Here is a 15,945-nt window from a genome sequence, read left to right as displayed (position 1 = left end):
CTCCCCCTTTTGTAGCCTCTGACCTTCACACCTGAGACCGGTCACCTGCCTCCACACGCATGTCAGAGGGCGGGGGGCTGGGGCTACAGTGTTCCTATCAGAACGCTAAGAACGGCCCTCGTCTGGGCCTGTGCTCTGCTCCCCAGCCACAGCCCGTGGGGCCGGCCACCAGCACGGCGTGCTGCATTCCTGAGACGCTCCTGGTTAGTGCAGGGGACGGGAGGGCTGCTCTTTGCTGTTTAACTTACAAGGTTGTGACCTTAACCACAAACTCCACGTCTTCAGCCTCCCAGCTCAGCGCAGACGTCCCAGCGGCTCAGCGCCCAGGACCGAGACGGCCCTGGAGAGCGCCAGGCAGACTGAGTGAGGGGCTGCCCGTCGTGGTGCTGGGGTTGAGGGTGATTTTTTCCTCCGATTTCTAAACTGTTTGCAAACTTGTTTATAATTGAAAATATAACTTGTAATGTGAAATAACACTGCGCTCTATACACAAAGGCAAAAATGACCGGCCAGATCCCTTCAGTCCCAGACCGTGACTGACAGTTCGTCTGAACTGGACGGACCAACTAGTTCGTTCATCAGCACGTGCTCTCAGGGAGCGCTGCCCCAGGCCCACAGCGCGTTCAGGCGACGCTGAAACGGGAGCTGAAGTCCAGGAAAGACATCAGTGTCTCTCTGCCAAGATAAAAACCGTTTATTTTTTGAACTTTTTCCTCTTCAGAGCCTTCCATTCACCCTCCTGCTCAGCGAGGCTGTTGAAAAGCTGCTTCACTTTGCGCTTCCTTTCCGCATCCCTAAGGAGAAAAAGCCCAGTTTGGGATTAGTTTTTGGAGGACGTATGTGCACCGGGCGAGCAGGGGACACAGCCCGCAGGCTCCCAGCGCCCGCAGCAGCGGCCTCACCGTTCCATGATCTCCGAGAGCTGCATCCGGGCCAGGAACTGGTTGTCCTTGCGGATCTCCCGCACCGCGCCCTTGAACTCCCGCCTGTGCTTGTGGATGAGCCTCTTCCGCTCCTGCTGCTCCTTGGTGCTGCCCTGCTTCCTTCCAAACTCCAGCCTAAGAGCAGAGGCAGCGAGTTGGGCCCACACCCCACCCTGACCCCTTGGGGGCTGGGGTGCCCCTACCCACACCCTGACCCGGGCCCTCCATGGAAGGCCCTGCGGAGGCAGCTGCACTCACACTTTGACTAGCCGGGGGGTGAACAGCTTCAGGGGTACAGGCTTGCTCCTCTCGCAGACCAGGGGCTGGTAGCGCCTCTCCTGGGCCTCCATGTCGGCCAGCGCGCTCCGACACAGCTCCTGCACAGGAACCGTGCTGTGATGGCCGTGGCGGCCTCTCCAGCTCCTCCTTCCCTCCCCCAGGCCTTCCCTCATCTGCTAAGTAAAGGGGTGGGGAACGTCTGGCCCGCGGATCATACGAGAAGTTACCTGGTCTGGCCCTGCCCAGGCATTCGGGGAGAATTAATGAAACGTTTGACCAAACAGAGCAGCTGGTTTTAAGCTGAAATTGTTGTATGGCCCGGGAATGATGGCCAGATGGCCCTTGGCAGGTGGGAGCCCTGATGGAAGCGTCACCTTGCTGGTGGGGGGCGGGGCTGCAGACCCAAAGACCGAGTGCAGGGCGTCCGACAGGCATGACAGGCACTTAGGAGAAGGCAGCCTGTGCTGCCAGCCCCGAGCCCAGGACGGGTCATTCTTTCCCTGGCAGCGCCGCGCCACGGCAGGCACCGAGCAGGACCCAGTCTTTGTGATCTGACGTCACTTTCATTCCAACAGAAGAACCTACAGCCTGCGCTTCCAGGAGTCGGCCGAGCGCTCCAGAAGCCAGCCTGCTGATGTGCGTTTATTCCTCTTCCCCACGCACAGGTGTGTCCCCAAACTCAGGCTTCCTGCGCTGCAGGCACAGCCACCCCTGCCCACCTGGAGGCTCGCCTCTGAGGGCCAAATGCCCCGGCTCCGTGGGGACCACGTGCAAGGGACGACGTGCAGTGCCGCCGAGCCCACAGGCCCCCCTGCCCCCTGGCCCGCCCGGATCCGCAGGGCAGAGCCAGGGTGCGCCTCAACTAAGGGATGGGCCACTGCATCTGCCTCCCGCAGGGTGACAGGATGTCCTCTCGGGTCACTTCCTGAGGGCAGAGATATGATAGCATGTGCGGGGGTGGCCATGCCGCACAATGCAGTCCCCAAGTGAGGAGGCCAGAGTGTGTGGTCCGGGAGGGACAGGTGCCAAGCCCTGGTGGGCAGTGGGCAGGCAGAAGGGGACGTGACATGACCGTTCTCAGCTTAAACCCCAGGTCAGCCTCCGTGCAGCAGCAGTTATTTCTCGGAGTTTCTCAGCACTGACAGCTTCTCATTCGAGTTTCTCATTTGCAAACACAGTGCCCTTGACTTCTAGGGGTGCAGCCAAGGACCAAAGTGCCCGCCAACCTGCCCCAGTCACAGGACGGGCTGAGCTGGGCCGCGCCCTCATGGGGGAGCCTCACCTGCAGGTCGTGGGGGTGGCTGCTGCCGGCCAGGTGCTGCGCCAGGAGGGCTCTGAGGGGCCGCGTGATGTCGTGGAAGGCGGGCAGCGCGCCGTACAGGAGCACACAGCGCTTCACCAGAGCCAGACACACGGCCAGGCAGGACAGCCTGCGGGGCGAGAGCCAACTTCAGGGCGACAGGCAATGGTTGGGCAAGACTTCAAGCCAACACTCAACTCTAAACACCCAGCGTGGCCGCAGCCAACGAGGTCAGGAGCAGCCATGCCGGGGGAATGCCGTGGCCACCAGGAGCGGGCCCTGCTTTAGGGTTTGAATTACTGTTTACAAGGTCAAGCAGATATATTCGGAAAATAATGCTGTGGGAAGGTTTTTTTCATGGAAATAGTGCCATCAGGACTTGAACAGACATTTTTCTAAAGAGGACATACAGGTGGCCAACAGGCGTGAGAAGGGCGCGCAGCCTCACCCACCACCAGGGAAACGCAAACCAAGCCACGCGAGGCACCGCCTCCCACCGGTCAGGATGGCAGCAGCGGCTACTCAAATAGCAACAAGGCCAGCGCCGGCCAGGCCCTCGTGGACCTGGGTCCTCGTGCACTGCTGCTGGGAACGCAGGCTGCGCGGCCACTGCGCCAACATGCAGGTTCCTCTAGAGCAGCGGTTCTCAACCTGTGGGCTGCGACCCCTTTGGGGGTCGAACGACCCTTTCACAGGGGTCACCTAAGACCATTGGAAAATACACATATAATTACATATTGTTTTTGTGATTAATCACTATGCTTTAATTATGTTCAGTTTGTAACAATGAAAATACATCGTGCATATCAGATATTTACATGACGATTCATAACAGTAGCAACATTACAGTTATGAAGTAGCAACGAAAATAATTTTATGGCTGGGGGTCACAACATGAGGAACTGTATTCAAGGGCCGCGGCATTAGGAAGGTTGAGAACCGCTGCTCTCAAGGTTAAATAAAATAGAGTATTTTCTTCTTCCTGATGCTACTGTACGGGGAGCTGTTGGCAATTTCCTTTCACACAGGTGATTGTTAGGACAAAAATGCCACTGATTTTTGCAAACTTTGTTAAATTCAGTTATTAGAGCTGATAGCTTTCTACACATAAGGTCCTGTCACCTGCAGAGATGACGCGGGCCCGCTCGAGGCCCGGGACCTGGGTGGCACTGAGGCCGCACGTACCTGGTGTGGTTGGCCTCGGTCTCGGTCTGGGCGTGCCGTGCGCTTGCCCAGTGGAGGGACAGGCTTCTCCTTTGCCACGTGGCCGCGTCCCCCTCGTCAGACACCACGAGCAGCTCCGAGTTCCTCCCCAGAGGTCGGAAAGGGTGCACCAGAGCGTAACCTGGATTCCAAGGGGACGGGACAGAGCGCCTCTGAGTATCAGGCTCACTCTTCACAAACGCACGGGCTGCACCGCGGGTCGGGGGCGGCCTTGGCGGGAGGCAGACCGTAAAGAACACCCCGAAGACGAATGAGCTGGACTGAGCGTGAGAGACGGTGACAAAGCCGAGGAGGACGAGCGGTCTGTCGGAGGGCTGGGCGGGGGCTGCAGAGGCCACCAGGTCAGAGGCCGTCCCACAGGCGCAGGCTGGGGAGGACCCTGTGGTGTGCAGGGCTCACCCGTCATCACCCAGAAGAGCATCGCGGCAGAGGGAGTAGCCTGCAGGGGGGCCCGGCAAAGCAGGGGTGGCGGGTACACGGAGAGGGGCGAGGGGCCACAGCAGGCACCCCGCTGCCTGGCCGGTGCCCAGCGCACCCTACACGCACCCTGACTGCAGTCGCTGCCTGACAGATTCCTGGGGCGTGAGTGTGTCCCGCGCCCTGCCTGCCGGCCCACGGGAGCACGCAGCGTGGCGGCGGGGCAGCCAGGGAGCAGCCACGGGCAGGACCCAGGGCCGTCACTGTGAGGTCAGGAGGGAGAGCGAGAGGACAGTGGGCACTGAGCTCTGATAGGACCGAGCGAGGGGCCGGCCGCCGGGCTCCCGGCAGGAGGGAAGCAGCAATGCACAAGCCCGGGAGGGAGTGGAGCTGAGCACAGAGCAGGACCAATGGGGCGCTTCCTCGTCAGAAACCTCCCCCCGCCCCCACGCCCCGTGTCCGGGAGACGGAACCCCGCGGACGGACGCGCTGCCCAGCGGACCTGCAGCGGAGCCCGTGAGCGCGCCAGCACGTGCTTGTTGCCACGTAAAAAAGTAAGATAAAAACCCGACTGGTTTGGCTCAGTGGATAGAGCGTCGGCCTGCGGACTGAAGGGTCCCAGGTTCAATTCTGGTCAAGGACATGTACCTTGGTTGTGGGCACATCCCCAGTGGGAGGTGTGCAGGAGGCAGCTGATCGATGATTCTCTCTCATCGATGTTTCTAACTCTCTATCCCTCACCCTTCCTCTCTGTAAAAAATCAATAAAATGTCAAAAAAAAAAATCTTCGCTGTGTGTTTTACTTAGCCCCAAATAGGGAAATATTTCAACACATCAACGTAAAGCTGAGACTATTTCTGGCTGAGTCACAGCTGCCTGGGTGAGCCTGACTTAGGGCACGTCTGTCAGACCCGCCACGTGTGGCTTCTGGCCACCGTGGGCAGAGAGCGTCCCGATTTCTTCCATGCCCACACCCGGAACAGGGCGCTACTCTGGGCGGGAGGACTTGCGATGTCTGTCTTCCGCCCCCTCTTCCATACCCCACACTTGCTACAATGAGCATGGCTTCCTTTCAGCGCCCAGTACAACCGCGGCCACAGCCGTGGCGGCTCACCTGGACCTGGCTGGTTGGGGGTTGCAATGTACAGGATGCCCAGGAGGAAGTTGACCAGCTCGGGTATGAACCTCTGCGACAGGGACACGTAGTCCAGGAACACACAGCACACGAACAGGCCCTTCACCACGTCCGGGAGGGACAGCACGGGGCACTGGCAGAGGGACAGAACCAGTGACTGGTCAGGACACGGTCCGGATCCTGACCACCTGCTCCCCAGGTGAGCGGGAGCCCCCACTCCTCCCGGGGCCGGGCAGAGCCTCAGCGGAGCTCTGCCCATCCCAGTGTGTGGGGGCCGAGTGAGTGCCCAGCCCAGGCCCGACCCGGAAATGCAGGGCCCGCGTGAGTGCCCAGCCCAGGCCCGACCCGGAAATGCGGGGCTCGCCTGAGTGCCCAGCCCAGGCCCGACCTGGAAATGCGGGGCCCGCCTGCGTGCCCAGGGCATGGGACCCCCATCAGACGTGATGCTTCCTCCACGGGAAGGGGGTTTTCTGGGCTCACACCCTCGGTCGCCTCCACGTCTGGGGCTGGAGCTGGTGCTTGGGGAGGGGCTGTGTCTGACCTCAGCTCCCACCCAACCCCGAGTGTCCGTGTCCTTGACCCCCTCAGCCATCGGCTTTGGCAGAAGGACATACCTTGGTAAGCAGTTGGCTCAGGCACACCAGCGCAGGCGTCACCACGGGGTGCCAGAGGTCAGAGGTTGGGAACAGCATCCCAGCAATTTTCAAGTAAATGAGCTGGGAAGAAAGTGGAACCACCAAGATTACAGAGCGGGAGACGCCGTTTGAAGTCCTGCCTGTACAGGGGCAGGAGCAAAACAGCTTTGAACCTGGTCAGAGCAGCGATGCCCCAAGGGTCCCGCTGGGCTGCGGGCTCGTGGCCAGGGCAGGGCCCCCACAGCAGCTGTCACCCGCCGCCGCCCCCCCACCCCCACCGCTGGGCTTTCTGGAACGTGGTGGCTGGTGGGGGCGCAGGATGAGGCTGCCCGGCCCCGGACCGGCCGGCCTGGGGCATCAGGCCCACGCTGGGCAGAGGTCCCGGCCGACGGTGCACCCGTGGCCTCTAGGCCTCCGCTCAGGGGAAGCGGCCCCACCAGTTCTTCCTGCGACCACCTCACAGCACACGGGGCAGAAGGACAAGCCCCCGCGGCCAGGCGCAGGGCCTCCTGAGGCTGGGGCAGCGCGCCCACTGCACAGCCGAGGAGACCGAGGGCTGCTGGGCGAGGGAGCTGGAGGCTGTTCTCCAACGCTCTCCCGGGCTCTCGCCGTCCCCAGCTGAGTTCCACCCCCACCCGCTCGTCTCAGGACAAATGGCTCTGACCACAGCCCATCGCTAAAGGCAGATTTCTGGGAAGCTCCCAGGTCTCCCTTCGCATCAGGCGCTAATGACTACCGCAGGCGCACGGACTGGAGACGTGCCGAGCAGGCGGAGGCGGGCGTGCAGCATGGCGCTGGTGGGGCTGGCTGGAAGGGGCACTGCCCGGCCTGCCGTGTCCCGGGAGGTGGGGAGCCTGTGCCATCTTGACAGGAAGCTGCCTCCTGCATGCTCCCAAGATGCATCTGTTTTGTCTTAGGTGACGACAAGCGGTGACTTTTGGGGACCAGGGGTCAGGCACAGCCCACAGGCTCCCCCGCCACGACGCACCCAAAGGCAGCTGTGCCCCTCACCCCCTCACAGACGAGGAGGCCAGGCCCGCAGCTCAGACGAAGGGACTGGGTTGAAGACCAGGCACCTGCCCAGGCCTTGCTACTGGCCCCCCACAATACTCCTGGGTAGAAAGAGGCTCCGAGGAGGCAGACGGGGTCTCCCTGGCCAGCGCTCTAGGTCCCCGGGGCGGACGTGGGGAAAGGTAGCTGGGCGGAGGCTCACAGAACCGAAGCCGCCAGCAATGCCGTGGACACTGGCTCAGACGCTATTTGGGGAGCCTTTTAAAGCCGTGGACAATCAACCACCAGTCTTGTATTTTACGTTTCTGCTGATCACTGTTCATTCCTTTCAACACGGAGTCCAGAAACGGACTGAGACTCACTACCACTGACACACCGCCCTCAGCTAGCTGTCTCCTAGTGGGCGCGGAGACGGAGCTGAGCCGCCCTCGGCTTGGGTCTCCCTGGAAATCGCTCCTCCCATTGGCCTTAACACCTCTGCCGTGAAGACTAAACATGCCCCGTTCACACGCAATCTCAGTCCACCGCGAACGGACAGCCATCCCCCAGGTCACCCGGAGGGCGGACGGCCTCTGAGCCCGGGGAGCCCGCGCCCCACTTACCACGTCCAGCCCCGGGAATGCAGCCCGGCCCTTGGCCTCGATCGTCCCTTCCATCTCGTGCATGGCGTCTCGGAGCACAAACCTCACAGACTCGCTCGCAGATTCAGGAAACATCTGGCAGAGGTTGTACAGCTGCCTGTTCATCAGAAACACAGGTCCGTGCTGGGCTGCAGCCGGGAAGGCACCCTCCACCCCGGGACCTCGCCTGTGCGTCACTGCGGACTGAGGCTGGACCCAGAGCCCCGGTGACCCGCCCCCCCCGACGGCCGCCTGGCTGCCCCTGTGCTTGGCTCTGTCATAGCCCCTCTGACCTATGCTGTTTGCCAGAGGGGAGCACGTTCTATGCGCCCACCGGCTGACCGGCTACGTGCTTCCCCTCAAACTCACGACCCCTCACCTCACGTCTGAAATGGCAGAGGCCACTAGGCCCCCTCTCACCAACCTCCCACGTGGAAGACGCCAGGCTGCCCCAGCCACTGCAGGCCACAGGAGCCTGCCCGGCACCACGTGCTCCGAACACCTCAGCCCCCAAGCAGAGCGTGATGGGCCGCTGGAGAACGAAAGCGAGTCAGCCGATACCACGAACAGACCCACGTCTGTCGCTCTGAACTGAGGACACGCCAGCTCTGGGGCAGGAGCAGCAGGTGGCCTGTCACAGGCGCTGTGTCGTGGCTGCACGTGAGTCCCGTTTACCAACTAGGTTGACCTTCACACCCCGTCATGTATTCTTACGGCTCTAAAGTTGTTCAGCTCAGCGCCCCGCCGCCATTTCTACTCACACAACCAACTTGTCAATCACTCTGAGGTCTGGTGGGTCCTCTGTAGCCAGCTCGCCCACGTATTCCAGAAGGAAGCCGAACAGTTTCTGGGGGACACGGAGGGGAGCAGCTCAGGGCTGACCCGGAACGGACCTGGGCAGACACGCACCGCCCCCTCTGGCTGGTGGGGGGGGGAGGGAGGACTCAGCGCGACAGCATGCACCCCGCACCGTCTCAGAGGGAGGGGGCGTGTCACCGACTTCCCTGAGGGGCTGGCCAGGCTGCTCAATGGCCACAGGAGGCCAACTCTTGGGTGACATGAGGGCCCCGGTGGGGGCCTCCTCCAGGCCTGCCCAGGGCTCCTGCCCCGGCCCTCACCTTGCCAGCAGCCACAGGGCCCTGATCGCCGCAGCTCGGGGACGGCCGACGCTCCCGGCACTGACCCCGCTGACCCCGTCTTCACGCACCTCTAACTTCGCCTTGTTCCCCACGGCGAGACTGGGGTGGTGGCACTTCTGGATCCGCTCCACCACCAGCAGCTGCTCCTCCACGGGCTTTCCCGCCAGCAAAGACTTGAGGTCCTCAGAGGACTCGGGAGCTGCCGAACACACGCGCACTCACTGCTCAGACCGGCTCTCGTCTCGGGAACAGACGCAAAACCCGAACTCAGCGTAAGCGGCACTGCTCCCCTCGCGGCCGCAAGAGACAGCGTGACTTCTCTATAGGAGCATGCCCTTCGCTGCGTGTGGTCACATCACAAGCCCCCGTGTGTCCGGGCTCGTGGGGAGCCACCACCTGAGAACAGGCACCGCAAGGAAGCGGCCTGCGCGTCTGCTGCGTGAGGAATCGCCTCCATCCCTGTGCGCCGTGAGCCAAGCCCACAGAGGGCGGGAGGAGCCACATGAGCGTAGCCGTGGCTCGCACCTGTCGGAGCCACTGCCACAGAGCTGGCCTCACGGCGAGCCCACCGTCCCTGGAAATGACCTACAGCCACAGGACAAGGCGGGACTGCTGACCAGAGTGGACGACTCTTGTGTCCTGGAGGGACACTGGCCTGTCTGATGCAGCTCAGCGGCCCCTCCTTGGCGACCCCCTGGCCCCCAGGCCTGCCCACTGAAGGCTGACACTTAACAATGGCACGAGGACACTTCTCCAGAAAGTTGTGTCTGCCGCACCCTGTGCGTGGCCATGTAACAGAGGCCCTCACGGCGCCAGGACCCGGGTCAGGCCCCCGGCAACACTGGACAGACAGGAGGATCATGCCCACTCGCCGGATGAATCCAGGTCTCCACGCGTCCAGAGAGCATGCTCGCCCCGCCCCGCCACGCAGCCTCAGCGAGGCAGACTGACCGCCAGGTTGGACTTGGCCCCGAGACCCAGGGAACATGACAGTTTGCTACCTGCAAATGTGTAGGGCAGCTCAGTCCTGGCGGCGTCCCGAGCTTCCTGACCACGGCCTGTTGACCGCCCCCCAGGCGGTGGCCGCGGCTCCTGCTCTGGCTGCTCGCTCTCCTCCTCGCTCTCCACACTGCATTCCAGGTCTGAGTGGCTGTCGGAGCCGCTGCTGTCCTCTCCCTCCTCCTCCTCGTCCTCCTCCTCCTCTCCTTCCTCCTCCTCCTCCTCGTCCCCACCGTTACTGGCTTCCCCGCTTTGTGCTTCCTGGACGTTCATCTTTCCGTCCTGGGAAAAGGATACGGAACCCACAGGCGTGACGACCCGGGGACCGTGGTCGGAGTCCTTGCTAGCAACCGAGGGAGAGCAAAAGGAGATCCGAGAGAGGGCAGTGCCACGCGATCACCTGCCCAGTCTCGGTGCCTGGACACCGTGAACACGCAAGCACAGAGCTGCAGGGAGGCGTGGGGAGACTGACAGTTTCCACCCGAGATAAACCAAGGAAGTGAGAAACCCAGTGTGCCCTCTTCCGCTAAAGGGGAAAGGGAAGGCCGGCGCCGTACTTTGTAGGAGAGCAGACGCCGGTCATCCTTGTCCAGCACGAATCCGTCGTTTAAGTCGTCTGCAGACACGTGTGCAGGCCCCTTGCTGTCCTGGTCCTCGCTCGTCCCCAGCATCCTCCGCACCCTCTCTGCCTGCACGGGAAAGGTCATGTGTGGGGCCCACAGGAGGGCAGCAGGGTGTCATCTGAACTTTTTACTTTCATAATTAGGAAAAGATCTTTAAAAAGGCACTTAGAGTAAAATACACAAACTTTAAAGAGACTAAAAAGGTCCCACGGATTCCAGGAGCAGCTCGTCCCCCTCCCAGAACGAGGAGGGAGGCCTGACAGGAGGGCCACAGCCCCGCCCCCAGCGTCCCCGCACCTCCAGGCGCCGGAGCCGCTCCTGCTCCTCCCTGGCCAGCTCCTCCTCCGTCTTCATCCGGTCCGAGGGCTGCGCCTTCATCTCGAAGCCCAGCTCCCGCACGGCCCGGTCGTAGGCGTCAGGCTGGCAGAGAGAAGGGTTCACCGCTGGTCTCCCTTCCAGGAGCAAAGAGCTGCCGGGCCGCTCCCTGCACCACCGAGGCTGATGCCACCACGGGCGCGGCCGCGGCCTGCTCTCCCTGACGTCAGGTATCAGGTAACCTGACAACCTTCACCAGCAAGGAGACCAGGACCTGCGCCACCTCTTCTGCTCGGCCCCGCGCCCACCTGGGGTTTCTCCTGGCGACTGCTCTGGGCCTGGGGCGCCCTGCGGGCCAGGAGGCTCTGGATCTCCCTCCAGTCGCGGTCCAGCTTCTCCGTGAGCTCCAGGGCATCTTCCCGCTGGGCCTGCCTCTCCCGCTGGGAGGAAGAGCAGAGGCATCACTGCGGGCGCCCTCCGCCCCCCCACACCCACGTGTCAGCAGGAGAAGGGCCGCGGGCAATTAGCACTGGTTTCCTGCCATGAGCTGCTCACTGTTGGGAAATGCCAGTGATGTTCTGCAAACCCTGCTACAGGTCCAAATGCTGAAGCCAACCCGCAACCAAACACCCATCACAGCCAGCCCCCTGCAGTCGGAGCTCGGGAGCCGGACAGGAACAGGGCCCGTCCTCAGAAAGCAGCCGGCACAGCGCCCGCAGAGGAGCCCAGAACCCCAGCGCGGGAGGAGCGCCTCCCCGACTGAGCGGCGCACCTTCTCTTGCTTGGACTTGGCGATGAGCTCCTCGATGAGCTCTTTGTGGGACCTGGGCCTCGCCTCCGGGCCTGGCTGCTGGGAGGGCTTCTCACGAGGGAGCGCTCCGCCTCCGAAATGGGCCGCCGTCAGCTCCGCTGCAGAGCAGAAGCAGAGCTGTGAAGCCCCCGTCTCCCCAGAGCGCTCACACCTGGCGCTCACGCTGGACGAGGCACTGGTTGCTCTAAGCGCCCGGCTACAGTGAACTAGGGTGACGTTCACGTAAGGTAGGGCACTGCCCTGGCCCGTTTGGCTCAGTGGACAGAGCGTCAGCCCTGGGACTGAAGGGTCCTGGGTTCGATTCCTGGGTTGCAGGCTGGATCCCTGACTCCGGTTGGGGCAAGTGTGGGAGGCAACCAATCGGTGTTTCTCTCACATCGATGTTTCTCTCTCTGTCTCTCCCCCTCCCTTCCACTCTCTCTGAAAATCAATGGAAAAATATCCTTGGGGCGCCCTGGCTCATTTGGCTCAGTGGACAGAGTGTCAGCCCTGGGACTGAAGGGTCCTGGGTTCGATTCCAGTCAAGGGCATGTACCTTGGTTGCAGGCACATCCCCAGTAGGGGGTATGCAGGAGGCAGCTGATCGATGTTTCTCTCTCATCAATGTTTCTAACTCTCTGTCCCTCTCCCTTCCTCTCTGTAAAAAAATCAATAAAACATTAAAAAAATAATAAAAAAAAAATCTAGAAAAAAAAATCCTCGGGGAAGAATTAACAACAAAAAGACAGGGTACGGCGTCTTCCTCAGCCTCCAGGAGCTCTGCCTGCCTTACCTACCGCCACCTGCCCCTGCCGTCCACCTTCTGTGGCTCTGGAGGAAAGCATGAGAAAGCCGTTTCGTGTAGAATTTCTCGGGAGCTTTATGGTCAGCGACACTTCTATCCAACCCTTTCCAAGGCGCCCAGGAGGCCAGGCTAGTGGTGGGCAGACGGCTGTCCCTGCCCCTGCCCTTACCGGACAGCGTTCCTCGCTCCTCAGTGTCGCTGTCACTGTCGACAATGTCGTTCAGCTTTTCGATGTCGGCCAAGGACTGGCCGTAGTGAGTTAACTCTTCCTCTTCGTTGAGGTTGTAGATGTTTCTTTTTTCATGTTGTTTCTGACAGAAGAGGAAGAGAGTCAGTTTCCTAAAATGCCCACATCCATTTAACAGCAAAACCCACTATTTTTCTGCTACTTGCGCAGCGAGTCAGTGTCGCCTCAGCAGCTTTAGGGTTAGTCTGCGCCATCTGAGCAGCGGTTCAGATTCAAGCAGAACCCCAGGTCAGTCAGTCAGCGGGTCAGGCACGTCCCGCAGCCTTGCCCACCGGCCACTCGCTGTCCACCCACCCGAGCTGGAGCCAGCGCTTTAGTGAAAACTCGAGGACACAGCCCTGCCGAGCCCTCTGGCTGCCGGATGGATCCACCAGCGTGTCTGCGGCCGGCCCTTCCCCTCCGGCCTCGCCAGCCTGGGCCCAGGACTCAAGACCCACCCTCTGCACCAGCAGGCAAGAGCCCGCAGGAGCACAAATGAACGTACAGGAGGCCCCCACTGTCTCCATACCTGCTGCTCCAGAGCGAACCTCCGCAGCATCTTCTCCTCCGCGCTGATGTGGCTGTTGTATTCCCCGAAGCGCTTGTCTATGAACACATTGGACTTGTCCCGCTCCTTGTACTCCTTCAGCAACGTCTGCGTGCGCTGGAAACAGAGCACCCATCACGCTTGGCGAGCTCGGACCCCAAAGGGGAGATGCTCCCCAGGGGACCCCACGGCGGCTCTCGTGCATCGGAAGGTGACACTGCCACTGGCCATTCTGTGTCCTCGAGGCCACTGACACCAACAGCCCAATAACAGGGCCAATCGGAGGCCGTTGCTCCTCAAGGGAGGCCGCAGGCCTGCTCGGACCCCAGGGGGCCCTGCAGGACGCGCCCGATACTGAGGCTTAGGGAGAAGGCAGAGCCAAGCACTCAGAGGTCACCGTCAGGCTCAGAAGCTGGAGGAGCGGAGGCCCGAGCTGAGAGGAAGGGAAATTCGCAACAAGGAGCTGACAGGAAGCCATGGGTCAAGTCTGACGCATGACCAGTGACGGCACAGACTGTGGCAGCATCTTCCCTCCTCGCTTGTTACAGACACACGTTTATTTGTATGCCAGTCAACCCTGTTATTCGCGTGTCCGTATTTTGCAAGTCCGCCTTCTTGCTAAAGTTCATTTGTAACCTCGAGCCAATACGGGCAGCACCTCTGTGGCCACTCGTTGACACGTGCGCGTGGCCGAGAACGTGCAGCCAAGAGCGTGGACCCCAAATCCCATCAGCTCCACGCCCGGCTGGGCGCAGGCAGCCAAGCTCTCCGCCCAGGCCCGGCTGTGACCGGGAGAAGGGTGGTCCTGACTCAGGCTGTCAGCTAACGCTGTGTAGTGTTAAGCACTGAGTCTGGGTTGGGTCCCAGCTACAGGCCTCCTTGTCCGGACAGCCCTTCACTTCCCAGGGACCATCACACACTCCAGCCCCCCTCACCGGCCATTGAACCCTCCGCACAAACCGTGACCTAACTCAACTGGACGGCCGGCGTCCCGCCAGACAGCTCTGAGCCCTGGACCTCACGCTTCGGGACACTCCACTCTACGGGCGGCCACTGTGGGCCCCGAAGCACTAAGTCCTGGTTCCTTCTAGTACTTGAGTTTGTCTTGTGGGCCAAGCCCTGGGGGATTCGGAGGAAGCAGGAGTGCCCCTCCAGGCCACCTGCCCCCGGCAGAGGAGGGTGAAGAGCCTGCCAGGGGCCAGAGGCGTGAGCACCCCTCCTGTCTGGCTCAGGGGGCCTGGGAAAGGATCAGAGTGGTGGCTTGGGCTGACCTTTGGGAGATTTGGGGGATAAAACAGGCCTTTTTGGACAAATTGAGTTGCAAAAGGCAAAACAAGGACAATAGGTCGGGTCCAGATTGTGAAGGCGCCTGGGAGTGAGGAGCTGAGAGGTGTGAGCGCGCAGTCCACTCCGTCCTCACAGCCACCACGAGGCTGTCAGCGCCCCATTTCAGAAGTAAGGAAACGGAGGCGCAGGTGAACACGAACGTGTCTGTCGGAGCCCACACGCTCGTCCCCCACGCCTGCCCGGGGTGTGCCTGGGGGCCGTGACTCCGTGGGAGTCTAGCCTACTGTTCCCACGGCCAGCCCCTTCAGTGGGGTGACATCGCGTTCACACAGAAGACACTGGATCGCGCGTGTGACAGAACACAGACCATGTGCCCTCGAAGGCAGAGGCCGAGTCCTCATGCATCTTTACCTCCCCAGCAGCCAGAACAGACGGAAACCTAAGTGCTGGTGGCGCTAAGGCTGCAGACACTGGAGCTGAGTGCAAGCCCCAGCCCCTCGCAATCGTAGGTGCGAGGAAACTCACTGTCCCCTGGGCCTTTCCCACCAGCCTACTCACGTGTCTTCCTCAGCCGAACAAGGATACTGTTCGACAGGTCAGTGATCGGGCCCCAGGGTCCCAGAACCAGAGCGCCGGGGGCACTGCCAGGCGGGGCAGGCGGGGCCAGGCCTGAGAGCCGGGCACTTGCCCCAGAGGCCGCATTCGCTCACCGGACCCTCCTGAGCACCCTGTGTGGCCCCCTATCCTGTGAAGGAAAGGGTCCCTGGGCCCCAAACACAGAGCGCAGTCTGAACGGGGAGAGGCCAGCACAGAGGGAGCTGGAAAAGGGGTCGCGCGGGTGCTGGGTCTGAAGGAGGGGCAGCGTCCAGGGGGAGGTCAGCCGGCCCAGCACACGCAGAGGCACGAAGAGAAACGCGGTCTAACGTCGAGGACAAGGGCACTGGACACGTCCAGCTGCGCCCGGCGCCGTCCCAAGGACGGTCAATGTACACATTCGATCCTCCCAGCTGCCCAGGGTGCTTACAGACGGGGAAACTGAGGCACAGAGAAAGAGCCAGCGTGTGGCTCCAGCACCGCAGGCCGGCTCCGATCGGTGCTGCTCCGGGGAGAGGGTGGGAAATCCCGGGGGCCCCGGCGGGGTTGGGGGTCCCCGGCAGGCGCGCCGCGCTCCCGAGTGAACCCGCAGGGCCAGGCGCCATCCCTGCCTGCACCCCAGGGCCACCGCCCTTACCTTCTGGATGGCCCGCGCGCGCGACACCCCGGGCAGCCCCACGTCGTGGCGCGTCTTCCTGCCCAGAACCTGGAACTTCTGCCTGTTGACTTTTACTTCGAACGGGTTGGGGTTGGGCCTGGCCCGGACGCCCCGCGCTCCCGGTGCTGCCGGGGTCTTGGGGCGCGCCCCGGTCGCCCTGGCCTTCCCCATGGCCAACTCTCGCCGCACCCCAAGGCAGCGGCTCGACTCCGCACGGCCCGGCCGACCCGGAGGAAGTGAGCCCACGGCCCAGCACAGCCGGCGGAGAGCGGGTCCCTGCGCAGACACGTGCCCGGATCAGGGAGCCGTCCCCGCCTCGGTGTCGCGATAACTGAGCAGGGGACTGAGAGACACACCCGGCTCAGCCTACTCTCCAGTAGGCGGAGCGACTACAACTCCCAGCGGGCCACGCTCTTCC

The 15,945-nt window shown here is 62.2% G+C and overlaps 1 protein-coding gene across 1 annotated transcript; it reads right to left on the bottom strand.

Annotated features, from left to right (window-relative positions):
* Positions 1-676: 676 nt before the first annotated feature.
* On the bottom strand, positions 677-15,853 carry NOP14 (NOP14 nucleolar protein). Its single transcript, XM_081090505.1, has 18 exons — positions 15,507-15,853; positions 12,971-13,105; positions 12,385-12,526; positions 11,393-11,529; positions 10,929-11,060; positions 10,603-10,725; positions 10,240-10,371; positions 9,685-9,964; positions 8,752-8,882; positions 8,306-8,391; positions 7,527-7,662; positions 5,893-5,994; positions 5,258-5,411; positions 3,688-3,847; positions 2,485-2,632; positions 1,182-1,300; positions 903-1,058; positions 677-794 (listed from the first exon to the last, which is right to left on the bottom strand). The coding sequence occupies exons 1-18, from the start codon at positions 15,696-15,698 to the stop codon at positions 695-697; spliced, it is 2,565 nt and encodes an 854-aa protein (XP_080946631.1). The 5' UTR covers positions 15,699-15,853; the 3' UTR covers positions 677-694.
* Positions 15,854-15,945: the final 92 nt, after the last annotated feature.

This window comes from Myotis nattereri (assembly GCF_964212035.1).
Source record: "Myotis nattereri genome assembly, chromosome: 1".
NCBI classification, from domain to species: Eukaryota; Metazoa; Chordata; class Mammalia; order Chiroptera; family Vespertilionidae; genus Myotis; species Myotis nattereri.
Note: the sequence above shows the minus strand (reverse complement) of the source record. Positions and strands in the feature narration are given on the sequence as shown.

Excerpts from the sequence above, each read along its gene's own strand:
- NOP14 (XM_081090505.1), bottom strand. The coding sequence starts at position 15,698 with ATGGGGAAGGCCAGGGCGACCGGGGCGCGCCCCAAGACCCCGGCAGCA. Across the intron at positions 7,663-8,305 it reads GTGATTGACAAGTTGGTTGT|GCAGCTGTACAACCTCTGCC; the intron begins GTGAGTAGAAAT and ends TCTGATGAACAG. Across the intron at positions 1,301-2,484 it reads GCCACCCCCACGACCTGCAG|GAGCTGTGTCGGAGCGCGCT; the intron begins GTGAGGCTCCCC and ends GTTCCTGTGCAG.